At 46.2% G+C, this 27,500-nt stretch overlaps 1 protein-coding gene across 1 annotated transcript in view; it reads left to right on the top strand.

Annotated features, from left to right (window-relative positions):
- LOC119441165 (gonadotropin-releasing hormone receptor) overlaps positions 1 to 27,500 on the top strand; it is a 91,285-nt gene that overhangs the window by 58,737 nt on the left and 5,048 nt on the right. Inside the window, exon 2 of the mRNA XM_049661832.1 lies at positions 21,057 to 22,081. Coding sequence (XP_049517789.1) covers positions 21,296 to 22,081 — 786 coding nt within the window. The 5' untranslated portion in view covers positions 21,057 to 21,295. The remainder of the gene's footprint in view (positions 1 to 21,056; positions 22,082 to 27,500) is intronic.

The following is a 27,500-nucleotide window of genomic DNA, read 5'->3' as shown; positions in this document are numbered from 1 at the left end:
TGTGTTCTTTATTCGGCAAATATTTTGAAGCAGTGGCTTGTCAGTTTCTGACCCAGTGCAGTTCCTCGGTGCGGCCACTATCTGATTATTTTCTGCCTAATCGCTCGCGGGTGTGCTCAGTTCCGATAGATTTGTTCTTGCTGCGCACAAGACTTGAAACGTAGCTGTTTTGTACATTGTAATACCTTGTAGCAAATATATATTACACCTAATAACTCGCTCACTCTTGTGGACCGTCACCAAACAGTCAGCTTCGACCATTCGTGCGCCATAGGTGTAGCCGTCATTAATTGTGCGTATACAGTGCGCATATATTCAAGTGTGAGCCCATTCACTTATTCTTGATACGTTGGCGATAGAGTGGGCGTAAGTTTTCCTGCCATTTGGGACAGATGTGTAAAGATAACGTGCGCGAAACTTACTATGACAGGAAGCGGCGCTACTCCCTTTGTCATTGTTTAACGAGTGGTACTCACTCTTGCCGACGTTCTGGCGATGAAGCCCTTTCTTTGAAGGTTAGCGATACAAGGCTGGCGGATGAGCAAATTTCTGTATCCTCGAGGAAAGCCGTACGTGGCGCGCCGCCGTGAGCGCCATCTCGTTTCTCTAAAACAAACTGCTCCACGAAAAGGGTCAATATAACGCAACTGCTTCTCGCCGCCAATGCTGCGATACACGTCATGTTAAAAAAAAAAAAAGAACATTCGGGTAGAAACTGGCGAGTTGACATATTGTGCATACCTTTGTTTGTAATAATTACGTATGATGCCGATACTGTACCCTTGCAACCAAGGCTGCCATAATTTAGGAGACAAGCACCTGCAAAGAATACGACGCACACTATGACGACATCCATAGTAAATTTACTTTAATATGACAGCATTATATGCCCCACGAAGCAAAAATCCCGCATCCGATGGTAGCAAGATGCACGTGATCAATTTATGACGTCATGTTCCCGGCGGCATATATTGAATATCTAGAAGGCACACCTTAGCAACCGCGGTCTCCTCGGCGCAGGAACTTTTGCGGCTCGCACTGCAAAATCGCATGGTGAACAGCCCCGGCGTCAAACCTGGCCCATTTCCCAAATTGGGTTAAGCTTGATTAAATTAGTTAATGGGGAATAAAGTTGATTAAGGCGGAATTAGATGGATTAGGGCTGGTACAAATTAGACCAGAGTGGCTTAGGGCTTTGAGACCAAAGGTGATTAATGTGCATTAATGTGGAGTTTGAATTTAAGATGAAAACTTGGACAAGTTTTCATGCTTTCGCATTCAAATCACCTAAAGCTGTCAATTGTTTTACTACCAAACATGTGTTTGTTAAAGAAACGTTGCGGTAGGGCTTCTCTATCGCACAACTTGCTCGCCGACGCCCTCGCCTTCGTTCCAACGCATCCTCTTCAGAAGCTTCCCCCTGCTCTAGCAGTCGCAATTTCTATGGTTACTTGTGTTATCCTAGCGCTCCTTTTCCGCGCAATCTCTCTCCTGCGTTCCAAATGCGCTTTGATAAGGCCAAATCGAAACACGCCATGCTTCTCAACGCGCTCGCTTGCCAGCGATAAAGTCCCTGGATATATTTTTCTTGCTTTTAGAGCATGAAACCTAGGGACTTAAGCCCGCGAGAAACTCATAAGGGAGTTCCATACCGGTTGTCGATGCATGCGTCCGTGGTAGCAATGGGTTCAATATCGAGCTTCCGTACTAGCAGTCGTGTGTTCGAATTCTGCCGTCCGACAATTTAGTGGTATTTATTTCTACTTTTTAAAACAGTACGTCGTTTAAAATGATTAGTTTACGAAGTCACAAAGCCGTTTGAGGCCACGAGGACAAAATTTAGGCAACTATATGTATTAGCTGCACTATATTCTCAAGGCACCATGTATTAACCATTACTCTCATGTTGACTGACAAAATGTCGCGTCGAAGGATCGTGCGCCCACAAGGCGGTAAGCGTATACGGAAGTTTGTATATTCAGCTATAGCCATGCCTAGACGGTGGTACGGGTTTTTTGGGACGCGAAACGGAAGCACGAACGGAACGGAGCAGAAAATGACCCTGCATTAAAAATGCGATTTCGGGGTAGTTCTGGATAAAATGTCACACCATTCTTCATCATCATACTGGAAGTGGGAACTATGTATGTGGTGGAGTCTTTTCTGTGCGTGTGACGATTCTATTGCCCGCCATTCTGAACTACCGTATTTCCAGAAATATAACGCGACTTCTTTTTTTCTTCTTTTCTTTTTATGCAAAATTTCCGGCCACAGAGTGAGTGAGTCAACTTTAATAAGTATCCGGCAAATTGATGGCCTGGGTCTAGGCCGCGCCGGGGGCAGCAGAGAGACCCTGTCTCTAGGTAGCTTCCCGGGCTCGCTGGATGGCCCAAAGTTGGCCCTGAAGATCAGAGCTAGTCAGTGCGGTTCTCCACCGCGCCCTTAGTTCATCCGGGGGGACTGCAATTCTCCTCTGAACTATTTCACAATCCCAGAGTATGTGTTCTAGGGTGGCTACTCTATCATTACATAACAATGCGCCTCGCATTATATTCCGATTCGTGACACGAATATCACGTGTTTTTAAAGACGATAGTCTTTCTTGGGCTACCTAAATGCGAAAAACTTTGTCTATCTCTCTGTCTCTCACTCTATTCAACCGCCCGGCCAAAACCAACCAAGCTACTAGCACTAGTGGCACGGGGTCATACACGTCAACATTATACAGCGCAAAGGAAGCCTCAGAAGCCTCAGGCCTATTTGAGCCAAAATATAATTACATAACCGTGATCCGCAGTGTTCATTTAATTAAGAATACACATTGGACTGGGTGTTATGTTAGTAAATGAAAAATCAACGCGTTAGAAATGGCGTCGAAGAGACGCTACGCGTTAAAAACAAGCCGACTGAAGCCGCGGCTCTGTAGCCGGCTTCAAGCCAACAGTAACAAAAGGTCCCAACAGATGGCGCAAGAGAAAGGCGAACGCGGGAAACTTGAATTGAATTCAGCAAAACCTCCGTTGCATTCATCATGGGAGGAGTGAGAGGGGAGGGGAAGAGCGTGAGGGGTGGGAGGGAGAAGAAGATAGGGTGTAACGTATACCGGGGGCGGCAGAAGACTATCGCCTTTCGACGTCATTTGCGGCGAAGCAAGCAGATATGCGGCCAATTTTTTTTCCCTTCTTTATTTCTTTCTGGCGCTTCAAATTACAGTGAGCTAAATCACTAGGCAGGACCGTGATCGCTATAGTCAATAAAAATTAAGCCGTGTTCGATTGTGCCGCGGGCTCTTCTCAAGTGCTGCCTGTCCAATAAATGTGGTGGCATGGAGGACGACGCCGTACTCGTCGACATTGACAAAGACGTAAGCCGTGACAATGGGTAAATTGCGCATGCACTCGTCCATTCATTATATTTCCCGACGGCAGTTCGCATTAACGACGAATAAAGCCCTGCGGGCATCCGATTTTATGCGTGTTTTCCTTTATCCTTGCGGCATCGCATCGCGTTATGATCGTAATATGTATATTGCTTTTTTTTTCTGGCAGATCAAAGTCCACCCTAGCCTTATATACGTGATCATATCATTTACGTGCAAATACGGTAGGTACATTTCAGGATAGATTTATTATCGTACTACATCTGTCCGTCTTTGGTGTCACCAGTTTGTTAATCAGGCGATGTCATATTTACGTGTTACGGTAGTAAATACCATGAAAGAGAAGAATAAAAACATAATGACTTGGAGTGTTTATTGGTTGAGCACCGGTTCCAGAGCCGGGCGGTTCTCGTTTCGAACCCACATAAGTTTGTAAAATTTGTTGTCGCTTCCGAGGCTTCGAGTCTGATGTTAGAAGAAGCAGCGATGTTATAAAGAGTTGTGATGATAGATGGTTATTCTAGCGCCGTAGTTGATAGCTTTTCAGCGCAGTGAAATCAAGATTATAGAGAATGATCGCTTGAAAAAGACTTGGAATGGAGTGATATGTCGGAGAGTTCGCGCTATTTAGGCGCTGACAAAGCTAACCTCCGCGCCGGGTTTTTAATGTTTCAATGTTTTATTTTCTTCACATAATGCCGTTTATGTCTCTTGATGTGACAGTAAAATGTTGCAGAAAGCCAGTTGTGAAAGGTGCCAGCATTTATAGACCATCGTATCAATCAGCCAATCAGTCGGTTGGCCGCTCGGTAGGTCGATCGATCGATTTATCGCCCAATCAATCAATCAATCTCTGGTGACACGCCACCTTTAAAGCGATAAGTGAGAGCGGTGGCGCACACCTAATAGATTATTGTATTTAACTTTTGTTTGCTGGGCTCACTGGTGCACACGAAATGCACAAGCCGGGTTACGTAAAATAATTCCCATCCCCACTGAAAATTTTCCACGCGAGTTCTCACGACTCGATATGGTTCCCGTATATTTTACGCGGAAATGGTCCGGCTTCCCTAATGAGTATATATCCTGTTCATATATAGGTCATAGAGAAAGCTTACGGCACCACACGAAAACACACACGAATTTTCTTTTCTTCTGTACGAAGTAATACATAAGTTCTGAAGGTGGTTTGAAATACATAATTTCTGAAGGTGGCAAAAAATGCATAGAAACATTTCGACCACAGGCATAACCCAATTCGTCCTTACAATGCATGGTCCCCAAGGTATATGGCAAACATTAAATGTCATTATATGACACAAGCATTCACATCACCCGTCTGCTCTATACCGCAATACATATATCCCGTGACATCCCGTCTGTTGTTGCACAATCTGATAGCGAAACAGTTGTTGAAGTTTGTTCTGCGGCTTCATTTCATATAACCATTGAATACTGAGTTTCAGGCTTCCCTCGACGAAACATTACAAAATCCTTAATTTTTCAAAAAGGCACAGTGAATAATACAAATGCGTTGCAAATGCCAAGCACGCGCGTTTTTTAAGACGAATATGCTATTGTTGCTTCAACGGCAAAATAGTCTAATAATTATTTGTAGAATTACCAACACGTTTAATTGAATGAGGCAATAATACACCTTTCCGTCAGTCCTTGCTGTTTTCCAGAATGCCGCAAGAACGGAACCACCTTTGGATACGTCCCTGTCCTTGTCGATAACAAACTCTTTTCTGAGACAATGACTAGCGTTGTACAATTAGACGTGAATTTTGTGTTATGTTGGTTATATTATTTCTTGCATTTCGATGTTACAATTTTACTTTGCCTCTATAGTACCCTTTGTGAAGTCGTTCGGTCTTGAGGGTAACATGAATAAATAAATATTTTTTAACATGAAAGCAGTACTTACTACCTTTATCATGCTTTTTTGTAAATCATCAGTATTTTCTATAAAAATGGTACCATCTCTATTATTTTATTCAGCCCTGAGGCTGACTTGTTCAAAAAGTATAAAAATCACTGAAAGCGTGATGGAGTCATGCAACTAACAAAGTTATACTCTTCACGACAATGTACCGGCACGTCCCTTGGTGTAATACATGAGCCGATTAGAGTTTGCTTTTTTCTCGCGGAAGAGTGGAAGGTGCACAGCCAGCGAGAGCATTCACTCGACTGCAACGGCGGTGAGTGGCGGCCCAATATTACGAAGGAAAGTTAAAAAAAGAAGAAGAACAATGGTTAGGCTCTGCGAAATTGCTGACACCAAAACTGCGAGACACTGCACCGGGAATTCAAAAAAAAAAAGAAAAAGTCTTTGAAACGGGTCAGCAACGAAGGTCAGGACATATGCGTCAGTGTATAGCACGAAACAGTGCGGTACAGGAAGCGAGCCAATTTAGTGAAGCTGGCGACATCCCACCCCATTCCACGTTCGCTTGAGTTCCCGATATTAGAATCTCTTACGTCTGGGCTCACTCCTGCAAAGCCTCGGCCCGGCCCGTAGCGGTACCCGCGAGGGATTCGCTTTTACTTTCATCGGGCGCAAGAACCTCCGAAATTTGTAACTTCGACGCGTCATCTAAACTGCTCTGTCGCGAAAACTGCGCCAGCGTTTTTACAACTGCCGGTGCTGATGTATTCTCTTCAACTTTCCGGCTAGCCTGAACCCCTCACTTTGTTTGGTTTTGTTTTCGAATGAACGAGTAACATTTTTCAAGCTTTCTTTTCCTGCTCTTCTTTTGTATTTTCTTCTTTTTTTTTTCCTTATTTCAATGGTCACGCTGGTCTCGTCGGCTTACCGTTCATGCTTGTGCTGTGAACAACTGTAATGTATATTCTCCTTCTTTATCTCCTTACTCACCAAATGTTCTTTTTTTCCCTTTCCCTCAGTTCGTTGCGCCGGAAGAGTTCGGTAAGTTTGTTTTAGAAGAATCTGACACTGTTGGCATAAGTATCAACAGTAAAAGCAAATTAATTGCTGCAGTGTTTCACCACCGCTGCTTTAGCAGCGAGCGATAATAATTTCCTCGTTTTTTATATATTACGCGCAAATGAATTATCGCTCAACATCGTCGCCAATACACCAAACGACGGCGCTTAACATTAATTATTTCCTAGACAAGGACTGCCTGCTAAAACCCGAATACAACTGATCTGACGCCCACGGGGTAAGGCTCAGATTTTACGGTCTATAAAACACGGGCTTTAATCTACCTGTCCTGCGATATATATTTCTAAGAGAGTAAGGAAACGGTGGAGATAGTCGTTCGCGCTCACGCAGAGATAACAGAATTGAAAAATGCAACGTAGATATGGCGAGTTCAGTTGCTCAACTGTGTTAATAAGTCGCTGTTTCGATAAATTTTATACGACGAACTCCAAGCATTCGCGACGTATAAAACACACTCGCAGGTGTAAATTTATCATCCTTCCTACAATAGCACAATTCAAGAAGCTCTGTTCTTTGCTGGATTAACCTTACCTTTGGATATAAATTTCCAAGAGCGTCCCTAGCCTACTTTAGCATCTATCTATCTGTCTGTCTGTCTGGCGGAATTCAACCCGCGTCACATGGATTCCTCGAACACAGCAGCCCAACTCTTTAGAGCTGCGCTACGAATGGCCGTGGGCAGTGAGATATTTTTTATCGGCACCAGCACGGCACGTGCGCTTCAACAGTGCAACCCGGAGGCCACGAAGAAGGGCGAGGGAATTCGGGGGACACCGCTAGAGGGCGGAGCGTGGTGGATTGCTAACGTGGATGGTCGACGCTAAGTGGATTGTCGACGTAATGCTAATCGCATTACGTCGACAGATATTGTGAGATGGATTCTATCGGAATTTTCAATAAACTCGCATGGCGCACACAACACGTTTCCCGCAATGTGAAAAGAACCACCTTAAGCTGAAAAGGCGCTAAAAGGAAATAATCAGATAATAGCATATAGTTGAACTGCAAGAAGGGTGTATAGAGCTTGCTGTGCATGTAGGTGGCAGTCGTCTTGTGCTGGGAGCCACGGGAACTGGTGAAACGAAGGGCCGCGATTGGAAATGTTGGCAACTATTGCGTCGTGAGCTACCCCACAAACTATAGACCCTTTTCGCGGTGATCCTGTGGGCGCTGCCATGTTTGATCACGTGGTGACGCGTCCACTGCTTGCCGCAGCTGCCTCGGTTGCCTCCGTGTTTACAATGGATGCAAATGACGCCCGGTGCGGCTCAGGAAACCTCTGTTTCGGGAGATACTGCAAACGGTGACTGGGTGGACGACACTAAGTTTTGGCCACAGCTTCAGAGAACATGTCAAAGTGCTTCTGGAGCTCATTAAGCTTTGTCGAAACGGCGCGAGCAGCGTATATGGTGCTTGTTTTAACAGTGAGGCTAAAAATGTATTACAAGACATCCAAACATTCCGCTAATGAATTGAATCTGGATCAGTGTGTTTTGCTGTTCGTTCTTTACTCGGCTATAGTACCTTGAAGCAGGGGCTTTTCACGTTTCTGACTCAGTGAAGTTCCTCAGTGCAGTCACTACCCGATCATTTTCTGCCTATTCGCTCGCATGTGTGCTCAGTTGAGATATATTTGTTCTTGCGGCGCACAAGGCTTGGAACGTATCTGTTCCGTACTTTTGTAATGGCTTGTAGCAACGATGCATTATCTCTAGTAACTCGTTTACTCCAGAGGACCGTCACGGAACATTCAGCTTTGAGCACTCGTGTGCTGTCGGTGTAGTCGCCATCACCTGCGCTTTGTCGCATTGATTCAAGTGTGCGCCCATTCACCTTTATTCTGGATACGTTGGCGATAGAATGTGCGCAAGTTTGCGTGCGAGTTGGGATAGATGTGTGATAACGTGCGCGAAACTTACTATGCCATGAAGCGCCCTACTACCTTTATCGCCATGTAATGAGCGGTACTCACTCTTCCAGACATGCCAGGGTTGAAATCCCGTCTCTGGAGGTTAGCAATACAAAGTGGCGGATGAGTGAATTTTTGTTTTTTTATCCTAGAGGAAAGTCGTGCATCGCGAACGGCCAGCAATGCAGCAGTGGTACGTGAACTAGGTCACACAGATTGATTTCATTCCTTCACATGCCAGTCACTATTTTTGCAGCCTACTACAGCAGACGTCTTCAATCCACCGCTCCACATTTTGCAGCATGAACGGAGCACAGTGCGTGACCGAACACCCAGTAGAATTTCCGACAGCTGATCGCACAGAAGGAGAGCAGATGAATTAATGGTTTCGTATTCGGTGGCTGGCGCAGCATGGCCTTTGTCGCTTCTGCGACAATGGCCATGCTGCGCCAGCATGGCCATTAAACCTGAATTAACCAGCCATTAAACCTGAATTAAACCATTAAACCATTATTGCCATTAACCAGCCATTAAATTAAGCCATTAAACCAGCCAATTAAGCCATTAAACCAGCCATTAAACCTGAATTAACGAACTCGAACAAGTTAAGGACCGCACAAACAGCGATGGAACGAAAAATCTTAGGACTAACGTTAAGAGGCAGGAAAAGAGCGGTGTGGATCAGAGAACAAACGGGGATAGCCGATATTCTAGTTGACATTAAGCGGAAGAAATGGAGCTGGGCAGGCCATGTAATGCGTAGGATGGATAACTGGTGGACCATTAGGGTTACAGAATGGATACCAAGAGAAGGGAAGCGCAGTCGAGGTCGGCAGAAAACCAGATGGGATGATGAAATTAGGAAATTTGCAGGCGCAAGTTGGAATACGCTAGCGCAAGACAGGGGTAATTGGAGATCGCAGGGAGAGGCCTTCGTCCTGCAGTGGACATAAAGTATAGGCTGATTATGATGATGATGATGATGATGATGATCAACTGACTCGAACTCGTGCGCTTTCGCTTGATGCAACCTGTGGCGCACCGCTGAGAGCACCATCTCGTTTCTCTAGCGCAAACTGAGCTTCGCGAAGAGGGTCAATACGTGGTGTCCACAAGATGGCGGTCATGCCGTTTTTCCTAGTTCGCAATTAATTCCAGCCCATGCGCAGCCCGCGAAAACATAGCTTTCGCGATCTGTTTCTGTTACTAAAATGCAAGGGCATTTATTTGGACAACACCTATGAATTGTCCAATGATCAAACGATGACTTGTCCTTGTCGCAGGCTTGCCACCAGTGTTCGCTCGTCATTGCTTCAACTTCGGCTGCCTCGTTCTCAAACCAGTAGTCCCTGCGTAGGCCGCCCGACAAAAGGCACCGGGAGTCGAGATTAATTGCGCTTTCTCAAACGCGTGTGCTAGAGTAAGCGATTGTGGTCTATGGTCCGGTCTTATTGTAAGCGGAGCCTTCGAAAAGCGTAAACGCACTTGAACGAAAATACGGGTGGGGACACCATCTTGAAATTTTGGCAACACGTTCTGAGCCGTTGCATATTTCGGCACCGGCCTTCTGCTCAGCGTCAGAAAGTTAGATTACAATATTATAAAATAAAATTAAAAATAAAAGGAAAAAAAAAAGCTCCGTTGCATTAAAAAGTCAGCGAAGAATCAAAATGGGAAATTTCACCGATTTTAGCTGCACGAAAATTTACGAATGCGCTAAAACACGATGACACTTGTTAGGCTACAATTGCCGTCACTTCCGTCGATGGTTCAGACGAGGAGATTGAAAAAGGGAGCTTTCGGCTTTACTTTTTCCAGCTGACAATCAACGTCGATCGTACCAGCAAAGAAATTCAATAAAGCCTTTGCATAGTATCGATTGGGTTTAACCTGGCCAAATTAGCGCCAAAGCCGTTCGCGATTAATTTTGATGGTCTGCTGTTCTTCAGTGTGCTGGCGAACTACGGTAGACGAGAGGTTATGTCGATTTTGCCCTTATTAGACTGTGACCGCTGAAGCCGGTAATGAAAGCCGACCATGGAGCCACGCATCGGCCTCGAAGCCACCGTGGAGCGTTCCAATCAGCTTTTTCAAGAAATAGCCGACCAGCTTTAACCGGCTTTGCGCTACTCTGGTATCTATCCCTAATGAAAGGAAGTTATCAAGTAAGTTATTTTAGAGGTCATGGAGATGAGGCGTTGAAACGCGGTGCAACTCAAGCAAAAGCGCCAGTCACCGGAGAAACTATCAAGGAAGCCTTATGTCAATGGTGATCTTTATTATGAGCTAACGTTTACCTTCTCACTGAGCTGTACGCTGCAGAACCGATCCATAAGCGAGCGCACTACAGTGCACCCTGAACAAGCAAGTCTTATAACTACATTGGACCTAATGAACTTTTCCATGTTGTGCTTTCATCTAATTATTCGTTTAATGTGAGTGAATACGACGACGTCTTCTCTGCATATATAATAACGGTTTTTCCCAGTAATGCTGCCAGGCTGCCACTGTTGTCTTTTTCTTTTTCCTCAGTACACGCCAATTCGTATAATATGCCCTAGAGTACATGGTCTTTACTAATTCGTTCAAGCTGCGTCACAACCATCTTGCTTTCAAAACAGCCGGGCTAACTTCGTTACTAATATCCTCGTCGCCGCTCTCATTGTCATCGCCCCAGTCGTCTGATCAGCTTTCACTATACTGCGTGGCCCATCTAATGGAAGTCAAGTAAATCCCTTTCCAGTCAGTGGCACTCTATAGGTTTTCCAGCGAACGGTATTCATTGGGATTTTTTTTTTCGCCCGCTTTGGGCGGTTCTCAGTGGCCTCACTTTCTCCGCCGATACAAAGGCACCAATGAAATGGGCACGTCTGCGAGTGCACGTTCGCCACCGAAGGCCAACTATCTAGCCCTTTCAAACTCATGCGGTATCGTGCGAGGGCTTAATGGCGTCTGAAGGTTCCTATACTGTGGTTGATGGTGACATTGTGTCTCATTTCTTTGCGGGAAACCTTCATGTACGCACACGCACGCTTAAGAGCATAGGCGTGCGTGTGCAGTCTCCGTATCTCTCCGCCCCCATAGGCTAACGGCTGTGGTTCCCGTTAGCCACCGACATCCATTACGAGTCTCTTGTCGAGCTGTGCCTAATAACACGGCAACAGGACCCGACGAAAGCCCAATAGAGCTCACAAAAATCCTAGGTACAAAGAGCAAGGCACTGCTGACTAATGCCATATAGTGTTAGTGATTAAAACGAAAAAAAAAATATCGCTTGGATGGCGTGAAAGCAAAGTGAACCTCGTCTACAAAGGCCAAGGTGATAAGGATACGATGAGCTCGTACAGGCCAGTTACAGTAAAGTCGGTGATATACAGAATGCCAATGCAAGCCATAAAATTGGAACTGTCGGAGTTGGCGGAGAAAAATTATGTAATGAGGAACTACAGAATGGTTTGAGACTAGGCAGACGTTTGGTTGATAATATGTTTGTACTAGGTCAGTGCATAGAGATTTTAGTTGCTCAGAATAGACCTTTAGGGATAGCATTTCGAGGTATTTAGGGAGCCTACGACAACGTATACAGGAAGTTGTTATGGAATATGCTCAAGCACGGATACATAGATGACGATTTCGTGGCGATATATAGATACAACCGAGTTTAAGTTGTATCGGAAGACCGAAAAAGTAATGAAGCGGTAGAATTTTACCAAGGTCTGATAGCAAGGATATCATCTGTCTCAACTGTTGTTTATGCTTTATGTTAAGGGCATAGAAAGACGACTGGAAAAACCGTGAATTATGGTTTGACTTTTGCTACACGCGTAGTGGACAAATGGTGGAACAGAAGGTCCCCGGACTGATGTATAAGGACTACATAGTGCTACTAGCGGACAATGCAAGATATTTACAGACCCTAGCAAATGTGTGTGGCAACGCAGCGACAAATCTATGCCTCAAGTTTAGTACAGATAAATAAGGAATTATGATCTTTAATGAAGAGACGAGTAATTACGTGGTGTCAATTCAACCGCATGTCAAACCGATAGTCAGACAATATAAATACGTCGGCGTAAACATGAACCAAGAAAAGACTTACTCAAGCATCCGCCAAGATTATCAAATAAAGGAAAAACTGAATGCAACAATAATGAAATATAGAGCACTTTGGGGCACAATAAATATGAGGTGGTGAGTGGAATCTGTAAATGAGTAATGGTGCCAGCGTAAACGTTCGCAAATGTCATTCTGTGCTTAAAATCAGATATCTTGTCGGGGTTGGAAATTAACGAAAGTTCGGTAGGCTGTTTGGCTTTGGGAACGCACGGCAAAACCACAAATGAGGCAGTGAAGGTGTCACGGGTTGGGCCTCTTTTGAAGTCAGAGAAGCTCAGAGCAAAATTAGTTTTGGAGAACGGCTGAGGAACTTGGATCAAAATAAATGGTCGGCGTAGAGTGCACAAGTATCTGTACCTGAATAGCGTGGACACAGAAGGGAGGAAGAGGTCAAGAAAGTTAGCAACCAAGTACAGGGTAATTGAAAATTTAAATAGACAACCAGGGGAGGTATTCTGTAAAAGTCCACCTAGTGGACAGGTCCATTTCTGCTGCTGCTGAAGTGCTGATGGGCTGTGGCACCTGGTTGCTGTGGACGTGCAGCCCAGCCCAGCCAATCGGAACTTCAACAGCAGACGAAATGTACATGTCCCCTAGGTGGACTCTTACAGAACTCAACACATCCTAATGGAATGCGAAGGGATTCACCCAGTTAGACTCCTAAGTAACTTCCACCTTCCAGAAGCGCTTGGATTTAAAGTGAACGGAAGCATCAACCGTTGAGCTGTCAAGATAAGCAAGCGACGTTTGGAGTATTGTTGAAAAAGAAAAAAAAGCTGGGAAGAGGTAGATGCGACCGGATTCGTTACAGGCGTAGGAAGCGGTACAAGATAGATGAGAAGTATTGAGGAACAGAAAAATAGGTTAATGAGATGTAAACAAAAATGCTCGAATGAAAAGCGTGTATAGCATAGTTGATTAAATCAAGGTGGCTGTAGGTAACTATTTGTCACCGCCCCGTTTCAATGGCGACGCTAAAAAATCATCAGGTTTGTATTTCCGGCTCACCAGAGCTTCGCTTAGACCGAATCCTACAGTCAGCGGTATCTGCATAATTTCAAGGCGACTGGAAAGGCAATATCTGGCCTCCGGATGGAGTATGTCGCCATGTCATCTTCGTCGCACCGTCGCCGTTGTCATCGTCACTACGTCTACCAAAGAGTGTCGACGATAATTTGTGCCACCACCATCGGGCGCTGTTATCTACGACAGCACTAAACGTCAGCGGTATTGCTAATGTGTCCATTTTATCGCTGCGGTCCGCATAAGCCATTCGCTTACTTTGAGCGTCATCTTCAAATTCCTTTGCAGCAATAACGGCTCCTCCCCCCCCCTCCTCCCCCTTTCCGTTTACGTTTAATGTTTCCCTAAAGACTCATTGGACAATCTGCGAATGTGATAACAAAAATTTTACTGAGGTTCCCGAATGACACGATACTGGAACAGGGACTTTAGACAGTAGTAATAATTCATCCCTATACTTTAACTCTCCTTCCCCCATTATTGGCGCAGAGTAGGAGTTTAGAGCGCCCCAGCTCGGACCAACCTCTCTGCTTTTAGTGTAAGTAACATCTCTATCCATCTCAATGTGGGCTGAGATTTCATTTTCATAGAAAAATAATTTCCTCGACCCCTCGTTGGCATTCAGTAACAGATTTGCGCTGACGCCGTAACAAACTTCGCTCAGTAGCATATGCCGAAATGACAACGTTTGTCTGCTTGGACAGTAGTACACTGCGCGTGCCGCAGCAGTAGTGATTCTTGCTGGTGGTTGCCGTATTGGTAACGCAGGCATGCTTCGATGTCAGTATTCTTCCCAGCACCCTTGTCCTTTGTAGACCTTGTTGACGTGCATGACCTGGTAGCCTCGATTTCTTAATCGTTACGCGCACTTTTTCTCACCGACGCAGACCTTCGCCGAGACATAGAATCCAATTAAGTGCAACTACTGCTTTCTGCAGCGCTTGAATTGAACTCAGCTAGAGCCCCTGAACTCGAAGATCAAACACAATTTTCTTTTCGTTCACTTTTTCCCAGTCGCGCATTTGCAATTCATGATATCGGTTTTTCAATTTTGTTTCCTTCCTAATTTCTTGCCGCGCCATGTATCTCTTTCTTACTTCGTATTTCTTTTTTTCTTTTTGTTTTCTCTCTCTCGAGAACATTCTCTTAGAGGATATTCAAAACTGCGGACGAGCTTCCGGCTTCATTTTACTTCCATTCAGAAGCTACTTGCCGTCCGGAATCACGCAATGTCATTCGAGGACGAAGCATTGGCGCAACCACTGCGGAACGCGCGGAAGAATGATCCCTGTCTTGATTGAACTCGATATAGGACAGAGGTGCTTCTTGTCTTTGAATAGAAGGAGGTCTTCCGCTCCTCACGAAGAAAGTGGTGGACAAAGCGCTCTTATGTATACGAAGCCAACCACGGATCAAACAAACGGAGACAAAGGCGTCGTATAACGGAAAGTATAGGGTTACCCATTATATTGGGTTGGCTCGGCGATTCTTGCCGCAGATCTTCCGCCAGTGACATCAAGGCTTGCATCGAGGATGAGGCAGAAACGCACGGCAAATAACAAAAATTCAATTGCGATTTATATATATATATATACGAGGAGAAAGGGAACCGAGGGGCCCGATTTTTATTAATCATATCATAAGCAGCCAACAAACAATGACTCCAAGGAAAACATAGTGGCAATTACTTGCACTTACTGGTTGAATTAAAGAAATGATAAATTAATGGAAATGAAAATGGATGAAAAAATAACTTGCCGCAGGTGGGGAACGAACCCATATGTCTTCGCATTACGCGTGCGATGCTCTCACCATTGAGCTACCGCGGCGCCGTTTTCCCATCCACTTTCCGGGGTATTAATGTTTTACAACTGGAAGTAACCCTGGGGAGGGGGAGGGGGGTGTTAGCCAGCGCCACCACTCACAAACCTATAGGCGGCGGTTGTGGAACATCCTTTCGGCCGCAGGCGTCACTAGTTCGTGATCTTAGTGGGTGAAGGCAACTGGTCTATAAACCCACATAGGCTACCTGAAGGCATCAGTGTTGCCGGATTCGAGCTCTCGTTATGTAATGAACGAGAAGAAAGGGAACCGAGGGGCCCGATTTTTATTAATCGTTGTAAAGTTGTTTTTTCAACCATTTTCATTTACATTAATTTATCATTTCTTTATTTCAGTTAGTAAGTACAAGTAATTTCCACTATGTTTTCCTTGGTGTCATTGTTTGCTGGCTTCTTATGATATGATTGTATATATATATATATATATATATATATATATATATATATATATATATATATACACGCGAGCGGACAACTTGCCACCGGTGGGAGCCGAACCCACAACCTCCACATCACGAGTGCGTTGCACTATACTACTCGTGGTACAGCTGACGGCAGTCAATCCGTCCACTAACTTGGGTATTTTATATTACTAGATCTATCCCTGGAAGTGCTAGCCAGTGCCACTGGAAGCCATGATGGGCATATGTGGAACATCCTTTTTTTTCCTCGATGGCGTCACGTAACACATGAACACCGTGGAGCAGGTACGTGGCTAAACAGCCCTCGTATGCTACCTAATGGCATCAAGGCTGCCAGATTCGAGACTCTCGCTATGAATGAATGATATCTAGATCTAGTAAACATAGATACCTAAGTTAGTGGATCTATTGATAGCCGTCGCCGTAGCACAATTGGTAGTGCAACGCACGCGTAATGCGGAGGTTATGGGAATGGCTCCCACCAGCGGCAAGTTATGTTTTCTTTATTATTTTCTACATTTAAATTTCAACCACAGCCAATTTCCCTGGTGCTTTGCTTGGCATCATCGTCTGTTGGGTTTATATGGTCATGATTTACAAAAATCGAGCCCCTCGGTTTCCCTATGATGTCGATGTTGGTTGGCTTCTTATGATATATATATATATATATATATATATGAGTGAAGTAAAGATATATATATATATATATATATATATATATATATATGAGTGAAGTAAAGAATAACAGGAGCCGGCACAGAAGTAGTTCAAAAAATAGAAGCACGTAGGAAAAACATAACATGACTTTACTGACGTTTCGGCCGGGGCCGGCCTTCTCTTGATGAAGGCCGGACATCGGCCGAAACGTCAGTAAAGTGCTGTTATGGTTTTCCTACGTGCTTCTATTTTTGAACTATATATATATATATATATAGTTACCAATAAGTAATCTTCCTGCCATTGGCTCTCTCCCTGGAATTTTTATTTATTATTTTTTTGTTCTTTTTTGCTCTCTCTATCTCTCCGTTCTTACTTTTTTTGGCGCCTTCTTTCTTTAACTGAAGATATAAAAAGACTATAGATATAAAAAGATAAAAGACTAAAAAAAAAGACTATAAAAAGATAAAAGACTGAAGATATAAAAAGAGATATAAAAAGATAAGGTCGGTCCACCGACCGAAACTGTTGGGTAAATAATAAACCTAAGATAACCACGAAGTTGTGCTTCTGATTTTCCTAAATACGCTTGGCCCATTGAAAAATCCAGTTACTACTATATATATATATATATATATATATATATATATATAGTTCAGGAAATGAAGGGGCACACTGACGAAAATTGCATCTTTAATGGTTTGAACCATTAATCATGCAATTTTCGTAACTGTGCGTCTTTTTTTCTTCAACTACCTATGCAGCGGTCTTACACGAGTTCTTGAATATACATGTTAGCATATCGCTAGCGCCCTCCCTCGGGAAGCGCTCTTCTTATAGTGCGCTAGTGGGTCTAACTGAAGTTTGAGACCCACGTAGCAGTTGTCGGCTGGCCGATGAAAGAAGAAGACGTGTGTCTATGCTCGTGTGAGTTCAACTGTGTGACGTAGTGCTCGCCTGTGCGGCTAAGTCAGCCTCTGTGGCTATGTAACATTTTATGCTTCCATTAAATCACCCTCTTCTACAACGATTTGAGCCTGAATTACCGACGGGAAGACAACATAATTCACAAGTGGGATTCAAGATCCATTATTTCCGTCACCACTGAAGACCCGTTGCTAACCCTAATTAAACGCTCGGCAGAAAGAGTCAACCAGTCTGGCGGAGGAGACCCGAACGCTGGCCACGGTGACGCGGTCACGGCTCGCGACCTCCTTCCTCCAAGTCCTACAAGAAAGGGACACGATTTTGGCAGCATTTTTGGAACGACTGAGTCTTGCCGGTGCGGCGCAGCCTCAACCAGCGCCAAGGTTCCAAGTTATACCGGACCTGAGTCAAAACATCAGCAGCTTTGACGGTTCCGAGGATGGTCCATCGGCATGTGAGTGGATCAAAACTGTACGGCGAACGTCGACACCTCATGGATGGCCCGTTCCGTATACGCTGGAAACCGCAAGAACACGTTTGGTTGGAGCTGTCAAAGACTGGTATCGTGCAAGAAGTTCTCGAATCACATCGTGGGAATAGTTCGAGGAACGTTTTCGTCGCACGTTCGTGAGTCAGACTCGAGTAGCGGAAAGATGTCGGAGGATGCAAGAGCGCGTGCAACAGCCAAATGAAAGCACGACCGCTTATTTCCACGCTAAGGTGCGGCTTTGCCGTGAATTCAGTGAACCTTGACTTTCACGATACGCGAGAGCAAGTTCTCACGAGTCTGAGATCTCGAGCTCTGCACCATGCTCTTGGGAAGGACACATGACGATGACGACAATTTGCGTCACGACATCCTCGTGTTTGAGCGCATCAAACGAGAACAACGAAAAGCAACCATGCAAGTTCGCGACGTCACCGCAGAGAGTGACACGCCGTCAAAGGAACCGAAGCGCACTCACGAAAACGACGCCGCAAAAGATACACCCAAAGCCGCGACTTCTCCTGAACCGGGCGCAGGTGAGAGGCAACCGAGGAAGCCTTGTCGAAAGAAAAAGAAGCAGATCAGAACGTCCCAAAGGAGGCAGAGGGGAGACTAGAGGAACTCGACGTTCAAGAACTCCCTCCTCAGGAGACAGAAAAGACAGGCGAAATTAAAACAAACCAAGAAACTGCGGCGCCTAGATTTTCAGACGCTGTTGCAGAGTCAAATAACAAAGAAAACGGAAGTGAATCTGCAGAAGAGCCGTCGAAGGAGTCACGCGCTGACTCTGAAGTTTCCTGCGCTCTAAAAAACGGCTAATCAAGAAGAAGCCCCCGCCGCAGTTGAACCGCAGGAATGAGTTACAAAAGTAACCAAAGGCAAAGCGGCAGCGTCCGAGGAAGGAATCGCAAAGGCAGACGAAGCTACAGCAGTCAAGGAAGAAGTAGCCCTGCCGGAGCCTAGAGGCGAAACCACACCAGAAAGGCTAGAAGACGAAGTACCTGAGTTTGGTGACAAGGCAAGTGAAGAAGCAACAAGAAAGGTTGAAACTGCTCAGAAAGAAGCTGAAGAGCCTAGCGGTGCCCCGCCAGTGGGCGCGGACGAGATCACGGATCATGCACCTAAACACCAAGGTGGTGAAGAAGCAGCCACTGCCACCGAAGCTGAGCCAGAGGCTGCAGACGAAAATAAGAAATCTTTGGAGGCTGCCGAAGAAAGTGTCAAGCTGGCCGCTGGAACAGAGTCCTAGGAAAAGACGGAAGAAGCCACCGACGGGGCAGCACCTTCCTGAACCTAAACCGACGTCACCTGCGGATGCAGTGAAAAAGAAAACCGGCTTGCTCAAGTCCCTGTCCAAGCGTGGGACCACGCTTGAGACCAAGAAAAGGATGATGACACATCTGAAGAGAATCAAGAGGAAGGAGAAACATTAATAAGGCAACGTCTGCAACGTATACGCACTTTACCGGCAAGACTACCAGACGGTGTGTTGTGATTTTCGTTCTATTTTCTCTGTGTGCAACGAGAATTCTACTGTGCCAAGTTCATGTATTGTGTGAAACAATTTTTTTCCCTCTCTGTTCGCGTTGTGGCTTTCCACAATGTCAAGCCAGTCAAGATTGTCGGAAGAAATTACTTTTTCAGAATTGTACATTATAAACTACCGAATTACTGTGTGCTGTGGTGAACTTTAAGCGTCTGTTCTTGGACATAGTGCTTGCTTGTGTTTTTAAGCTACTATTATCTTTCTCTGCTCTTATTCTTTGTCTTTTAGGAAATCTGAATTGGAGGATAGCCGAGCATCGGTAAGATAATTCAGAAGACCTTATGTAGGATCGCCTTAACGAGGACTTCAAGGAATTCAGGGTGGCCGAATCTTAGCACATCGCTAGCGCCCTCCCTCGGAAAGCACTCTTCATGTAGCGCGCTAGTGGGCCTAACTGAAGTTTGGGACCCACGTAGCAGTTGTCGGCTGGTCGGAGAAAGAAGAAGCCGTGTGTCTGTGCTCGTGGGAGGTCGCCTGCGAGGCGTAGTGCTCGCCTGTGGGTCTAAGTCAGCCTATGTGGCGATGTAACGTTTTATTCTCCCATAAATCACCCTCTTCTACAACGATTTGAGCCTGAAGCAATGACGGCAAGACACCATATATATATATATATATATATATATATATATATATATATATATATATATATGCCTTCCTACGATCCACATACGCCTTAAGCTTTGACATTGTTACTGCTCACGCCTTAAAACAAAAACGACAGTTAAGATCATCAGTAGACACGCTTGTCAGCAGACGAGCATGGCCCCAACAGCCAACATTTGACATAAAATTGAAGTGCGACTAGCATGGACACCGCTCGAACTCCAGACGCTCTCACGGTACGTGTTAAGTCCTCAACACGACACCGTGCATCTTCAATATGATCACATGGATCTATATAAAACTTACTTGAGGTACAAATACATACACGCCACAATCACGCAACACGATCGCCCAGCCAAGGACCTATGTCACCATCATTATTGTACCTGCAGCGTCAGCGTCATGCATGGCTAAGCCTTTGCGCGCTTACAAAAGTGTACATGTCACCAATGTTCTAGGAATAGTCACGGTTAGTATTGACAGAGCTGCAGGTGGCTATGGTGGCCGCAGTAATTTGTGGAAGACGGCCGGTAGAAAAATTCGGCGAAGCGCTAATATGCAAAGCACTCCACAGGTGTGAACAAACTGTAAGCTGCCATGTGTACCAGTACGCTCGGCTCCATGCATGGAAAGCACCTGCGCTGTTTTCGAGAGGTGATCTCTTTACGCAAGCTTTTCTGTTGAGTTCTGATCGTTCTTCGATCAAAGCAGTGTGCAACAGCTGGTACGTTCGTTATGCAGGGACAGAAGCGAAAGAAGGTTCAAAATTGTTCTGCAGGAATGAAAGGACACTAGACAATAATGCACGTAGTTGTTACGCTTAAGCGACACGTCTGCTAATAACAATAGCAGTACGTTGCGAACAGAGCCTATTTTCTTCACTCTGGCCACAGTATACACCTTTTAGTATATACCGACAGTGATAACTAACTGTGCATTTGTGGAAGTGACGGTCAGATAATCGCAAGGCGGCTGTTGTGGTCGGCTGGCACTAACGCTTTCTTTTTTCGTCAAGCGAACATATTATTTCATAATTGTCACCATCCCTAACACCAAACGGCGGTGAGGGGTCGCATGAATTGGTCCGAAATCTGCATAACGTACTCTCCAAAGCATTGCAAGTGTTTCATAATTTCAAGAATAATGATAATTTATTGTGTTTTTTTTTGGCACTGCAGGTACAACACAACTGAGAAGGCCTACAAGCACATGGACTCCTCGATCTCCAGAATCAACGCTTTTAGCCTGGCCGCAAGAGCACGACTTCGTCGTGATGCCGTTTGCAGCCGAATGCTATTGTGCGAAGCACTCAGAATGTTACCAAGCACATAGAACAGCGTCTGCGCGTAATGTGTTCCAGGTAGACCAAGAACTCTTCAGTGGATGGAGGTAAACACGGAATACCCGTCACTTTGTGATGACTGAAGCAGACGCTTTCAACGCGTCCACAGAAGACCCACCCCACGGCCACGATGCAGCGGACAACGTCACAGCACTCCTAAACAACGTCACCGATGCCGTGGCCACGGACGAAATGATGGGCCCTCGCTACCACAAGCGGGTCCGCATAGTGATCATCGTCACCATGATCATCCTTTCGGTGGTCGGCAACACGGTCGTCTGCTGCAACCTCCTCGTGAAGCAGCGCCGTCGACGAGTGTCCAAGGCGCGCGTGCTCTTTCTGAACCTGGCCATAGCGGACCTTCTGGTGGCCTGCATCACGATGACGTCGCAAGTAGTGTGGGAAGTGATGGGCCGGCTGTGGATCGCGGGCGACGCCTTCTGCCGCTTCTTCAAGTTTCTGCAGACGTTCGCGCTCGTCTCGTCCACCTACATGCTTGTGGCCATTGCTATAGACAGGTACATCGCCATCGCCACGCCGCTAGCACCTAGCACGGATCCGTGGAAGCTAGCTGCCCTGACTTGGTTGACTTCGTGCATGCCGTCGCTGCCGAACGTTTACGTCTTCCACAGCGTCGAAGTAGCGCCCGGCAAGTGCTTCTGCGCGTCCATCTTCTACGACCGCGACACGCCGCTCTACCACCGCCAGATATACATGGGGTTCGTGTTCTTCACGGTGTTCGTCGTGCCACTAGTGCTCCTGATTGCATTCCACGCCGGAATACTGTGGGCCATTTGGAAGCACACTGCGATCAACCGGCACATAAGCCCGCAAACCACTTCATCGCTACCTCGAGCTAAGGTTTGTACTCACCGTCATCTGCTACGAGGGCTCTTTACCAAAGCACTGGTTTAAAGGGAGCAGCTTAATATATGAATAAGCAGCACAAGGAAAAAAAATTCTAGCTGACGATAGAGCGCGCACGATGAAAAGAAATGCAGTAACATGAAGTAAAACGATCCCAGGTATGTCGCTAGTGTGAGGGTACAGACAACTGCACATGTGATATTGCAGATGCCCCAATATATAAGCGTTGTGAGGCCATTTAATGGTTTTCGTCTCTCGAAAAATACATATGGCAAAGGCCATTAATGCCTTACTCTATGGGGAAAATTAAGGAGCTAGTAGGAAAAAAATTACTCGCCATCCCGGTCCTGCGAAAGGGGATGTCTGCCGAACGTGCTGATAACGACTACAACTGCTGAGAGAGGTATGTAATGATTTATGGCTTTAGAGTAGTGGTAGTAATGCAATTTTAGAATAATGGCAGCAATGGGAATAATGGTAATTTTGACAGCACACCGCCACCCATAGCGGTGTTGCAACAGCGTTGAAATCAGTTGCCAAGCTGGTTATTTTATGTACGAAAGCCTACAGGGACGTCACTCCCCACGTGGAAAACTGTCGTCGCCGCGGCAGCTTGCGCAACAGTAGACAGCTTTAGTTTCACGTATACGTGGAAGCGCTACGCACGCGCAGATCTTGCGGGATCGAAGCGCGCATGCGCAGAACGTAGGGAGCCCCGTCGCGTCTCACGTACGCACGCTAAATCTGCGCATTTGCGTGGCGCGCCCCAAGTGCGGGACCGGTTCTGCGAGCTGCTCGCGCGACATCTCGAAACAGCCGAGAACAGTTTCAAGATCGCATCCGACCGTGTCGACGGTGCATGTGGTTAGTCACCGCAGTGTTGTGCTGCGTGGTTGCGCTTTTCGAAGTCCGCGAGAGCACAGATAATTAATGATGATACAAAGAAAGCTGGGAGGCATTTTGCAGCTCAGGACCGTACTCTAAAGAAAGTTTACACCCTGTGGGTTGATTCTAGTCCCCAAACAGTAATTGTCATCTGTCTTGTCCGCATTTCCTTTCTTGAAAACTCGGCGCTCGCTGCTTTCCTGTCGAGAATGCAATGTCATAGTTGATAACGCGCATGTTGTTCGTGACTAGGAAGTACCGGGCTCGCAGCGTTAAAGAAAGGAAATGCGGACAAGACACATGACGATTATTGTTTGAGGGACAAGAAACCACCCAATGAGTGTAAACTTGTTTTAGAGTGTAGCACGGACGCGTTGCTTGCGAGGTGCGAGGATCCCGCATTGGCTCCGATTTCGGCTCGTCTTGAACGAACTTGGCTTAAATGGCATTCATGTCAGCTAGCAGAGGGCACAAGTATACATGCGAAAACGACGATAAATACATTGTCAAGGTCTCCTACAACAGACTGCTGCGTATACGTGCTATAAGTGCTATAAGCGTCCCACGCCTGCGGCGCGTAGCGTACGTAGAACTCTCACGTTTGCGTGCACAAAGCTCCTGCGTACGTGATACTAAAACTCTGTGTTATTAACCTTTACCGGGAAACATACGCGGGGAGCGCTACGTGCTTCGCATTGTTATCAGGAGCGCCTTATCATCAATTAAGTGGATTGGATGCTTGTTTTGAGCGTGTTCTATGTTGAAACATACGCAATTATGTATGTTGCATGCGTGATTCCAAAGAATGCATGCACTGTTCGCTTCACTTTGCTGAGTCCTTGTAGCCTCTGCCTTATGAGGGTATAAGCTATTGATGAGTCACTGCTTGTATCCTCTGCCGTACGGAGCTATGAGCCATTGCTCTGCCCTATACTGCCGCCGGGATCAGCCCACCATTGTTTTCTGGCAACGTTACGCCCTGAAGACATCCCGACATCCTGGCCATAGACAGCTGCGCTGTAAAACAAGTGCCCGTGTTTGCAGCAACAGTTGCGCATAATGTTAATGCAATGGAAAAGGGCAAATATTAAGTTTTTGGCCTATGTCAGGCTATATAAACGATGTAGCTCCGTAAAATAGCCTGCTGGTCTAGTTGATTCATAAGTTTAGAAAAACACTGTGTGCGACGAAGACGAAAACGATAAGGGTGATACATGGAGAGATAGCGCATGCTTTGAAATAATCTATATTTCAGTCAGCGGTCATCAATTTGAGCATCCTGCCACAGATGCGCGAGGAGACCTCGCTCATTAACCAAGCAGGAAAAAAGACAACGACGGATAATGAAGTAGAAAAATGATTGCGTCACTGCTAACATGCCGCGCCAGAATCTCTCCTGGCTACCTGACAAAGAAATTAAACTATTGCTCGTGCATGCGTTACCCTCAGAGGTGGTATGAAACGCTTCTATTATGTCGATGGCAGTTTTGCTTCTTCCCAGAATCTCGATCTTCAGAAGTCGCGGAGCGCACACGCAGCTCCCAGAATGCGCAGGCAAATGCGCACTAACTTTCTTCTTAGACGAACGTAGCGTTGGACACAGCGTCCAGTTTTCACGGCTTCTCATTCCTTACATTGTTTCCTTCAGTTCTAAATGTCGTTGAAATTAAATAAGTCGTTAACGGTGGACGCAGGTGAAGACGTTGAAGTTGACGGCCGTGGTGTTCGGCGCCTTCCTGGTGACCAACGTGCCCTACATGGTGCAAGAGGCGATCCTGGCCTACGGCAACCCGGGCATCCTGGACGCCAACGTGGTAGCACTCTTCGGCGTGATATCGGCTTCTAACAGCGCCATCAACCCGTACATCTTCCTTTATTTCCAGCGGCCACACAGAGACATTGAGAACGGTGGTGGCTTCTGGCGGACCGCGGCTCGCATGGTGCCGTGATTCGCTCACAGTGTCGCCTGCTAGCCCGGTCCCGCGCAGGCTCTCAGATGTCCACCGACCCGGAGGACACTTGCAACCCGATGCGCCAGTCGAAGATTTCCATGGCGAGGAGCGGCAACCCGGCAGCTACAGACACTCCGCCGAACATGAAGAGCCGTGCCACGTGCTGAAGGTGGTGGCCGTACAACGTCGTTTTCCTGTGTCGACGTTCTTGAGAAGTGTGGTTGCCCCGTGGCTAGCGTTCACTTGAAGCATGTAAACTTGCGAGTGTGCTCCGAACAGCCGACGAACCGAAAAGAGAGAACTGGTGGCGTAGCCCCTCTCCTCAATTTCATCGTCTGGCAGGGAACGTTCAAAGTAATTCTAAATTTCTAAACGAACGCAGTGTGGTTCCTGACAACAAAGTACTCCAGAGAATACCAACTTGGAAGTGGGACAATTTGCACACTGGAACGTAGTTTGCAAGTTTTCAGGCGGAAAGGAAAACCAGCTCATTGAGTGGTCGTGTTTTTTCTTTAGTAAGTCGGAAAGGTGTCAGAAGACGGCTCAAGAAAGAAGACAACAGAAGTTGCCGAGGTCGAGGCTTGCACTTGGGAATGACGCTGGCCCAGAGTTCCCACAACATTAGTTTGCATTCCATCACTGCATTGCTTTTTTAACCCCTGCTATAAGCAAAGGGGCGTGAACAGTGTGTTTGCGCTGCGGGTCCGCCGTTCAAACCAGTGCACAGCGTGGTCTTCCGGGACGAGAAGTGCGGGCTCAGTACTTGTCTTGGGCGCGATGCCCTGCGAGATATATGGTTTAATGTCACAACTCTTCTTGCAGAGACAAAGTAAAGCGAGAGTTGGAAGCAGTGATTGCTTATGAGACATTTTCGTGATCCTCTTATTTTGCACATTCCTTGTTTTGGGTGCCAAATTCACAGCGGCCATAACTGAGACGTGAGGTGTGCCTGCCCCTATGGAGAACCTCGCAGTGTAATGAATGAATGAACCATTTATTTTATTGACTTTTTTGCCCAAGGTACGAATGAGGTGTCAGGAAGATATATACAAAAAAAATAATTTGTTCTTATTTCGTTGTTAACTGGTCCGGTGTAGCGAGCTGAAAATACTTGTAGTCAATGTATTATACTTTTATTGGTTGCATGGTTAAGAATAAAGCCAGATATTAAAGTACGGTGATAGATGGCCGCATACCAGCAGCTGTTATGAGATGTGTTTCAGCGAATGCCAATACTGGTGAGGCAGACCAAGATATTCCCAAAGTTCCTTGGAGAGGCTTCGGTGGTCCCATCTACAGCATGTTACTCCATATGATATGGCCGCTCACACGTTCATTACCAACCTTAGCAGACAATGTACGGTAGCCATGCAGTGGGCGTATACTGTGCAAGCCCTTGGTTCCTTCCTCTCTTTTTCCTAGGAGGGCTGCCTTAAGGCACAGAAAAAGCACTAGAAAAAGAAATTCTCGCAGAGCCGCCTCTAAAAGTTGTCTAAGTATGCGTAGGCATTGTGGTGCTTCCCCATCTCCACGCAGTCCGGTGTCGTTATCAGTGTTATGGCACTTGATCCGGCCAGTACAAACGACAACGCTGCGGCGACACGAACTGGTGCGAACAGCGACGCAAGGTGCATTTGATAACGCAAACAAAATACTGCAGGTGGCTGCGCCAGGTGTGCTGATGACGTTCCGATCATAAGCCGTAAGCACTCTTAAGCGCCTTGTCCATTCGTGTCGAGCCATTATGAACCGGTGGCGGCACGGACCCATCAAATGTACTCTGGCACGGCCGTGCGGACCGTATCTCGAAAGCGATCTGCGAAGCAGACAAATAGTGCCGACTGCTGATAGCTCCGCGCGCTGCGTTTTTGTCGCTTCGCTCGCTTTGAAGCGACAGGCAGCACGGTCACTCGCGGCTGCAGGCTCTATCTTCAAAAACGACCGTCTTACGGGTCGGACGGATGGTCGGTCAGACGGACAGTTTCCTCGTTGGGTAAGCATATAAATGCTTGCGCATTTAAAATCTATAAACATGAATACAATCCTGCATCACGCAGGAAGTCCAGCAAGGCTTTGTAATTAATTAGGGGCCGTCTTGACTCCACTTGCTGAAGTGAGCATGTCGGTCGCTGGGGAGGCCAGAGCGTGTGAGCAAGGGCTTCCGGATATGTCTTGTACCTGGGCAAATCCATGGCCGGTGGTACACATCCTTGCATTGTGCCAAGGTCATGCAGTTTGAGTAGGTGGTATGGTTATTGGCGAAGCCCTTCCACTTGCAGGTGACAGCAGGTGTGAGGGCTATCCCAGCCCATATCCTCCTGAGGGAAACTTCTTCCATCTTTGTGAGATTTCGGCGGTTGAAGCGGACATACTGGGCAATATCTCCAGCGTCGCGTGTAATAGATTTATATGTTGAGGTAAGAAAGTCGTAAATAAGAAATAAGTCTTGCACACGAGGTGTTGGTGGGTGCGTGTTCTTCTGGCTGTGGGCTTGACTATCTGCCATTGCATTGAAAGGCCAGAGCTACTATGCCCTTGTACCCAGTGTACGTGAACATGAAAGACGAGTTTTTCTG

Source organism: Dermacentor silvarum, chromosome 2 (assembly GCF_013339745.2).
Source record: "Dermacentor silvarum isolate Dsil-2018 chromosome 2, BIME_Dsil_1.4, whole genome shotgun sequence".
Lineage (NCBI taxonomy): Eukaryota > Metazoa > Arthropoda > Arachnida > Ixodida > Ixodidae > Dermacentor > Dermacentor silvarum.
Note: the sequence above shows the minus strand (reverse complement) of the source record. Positions and strands in the feature narration are given on the sequence as shown.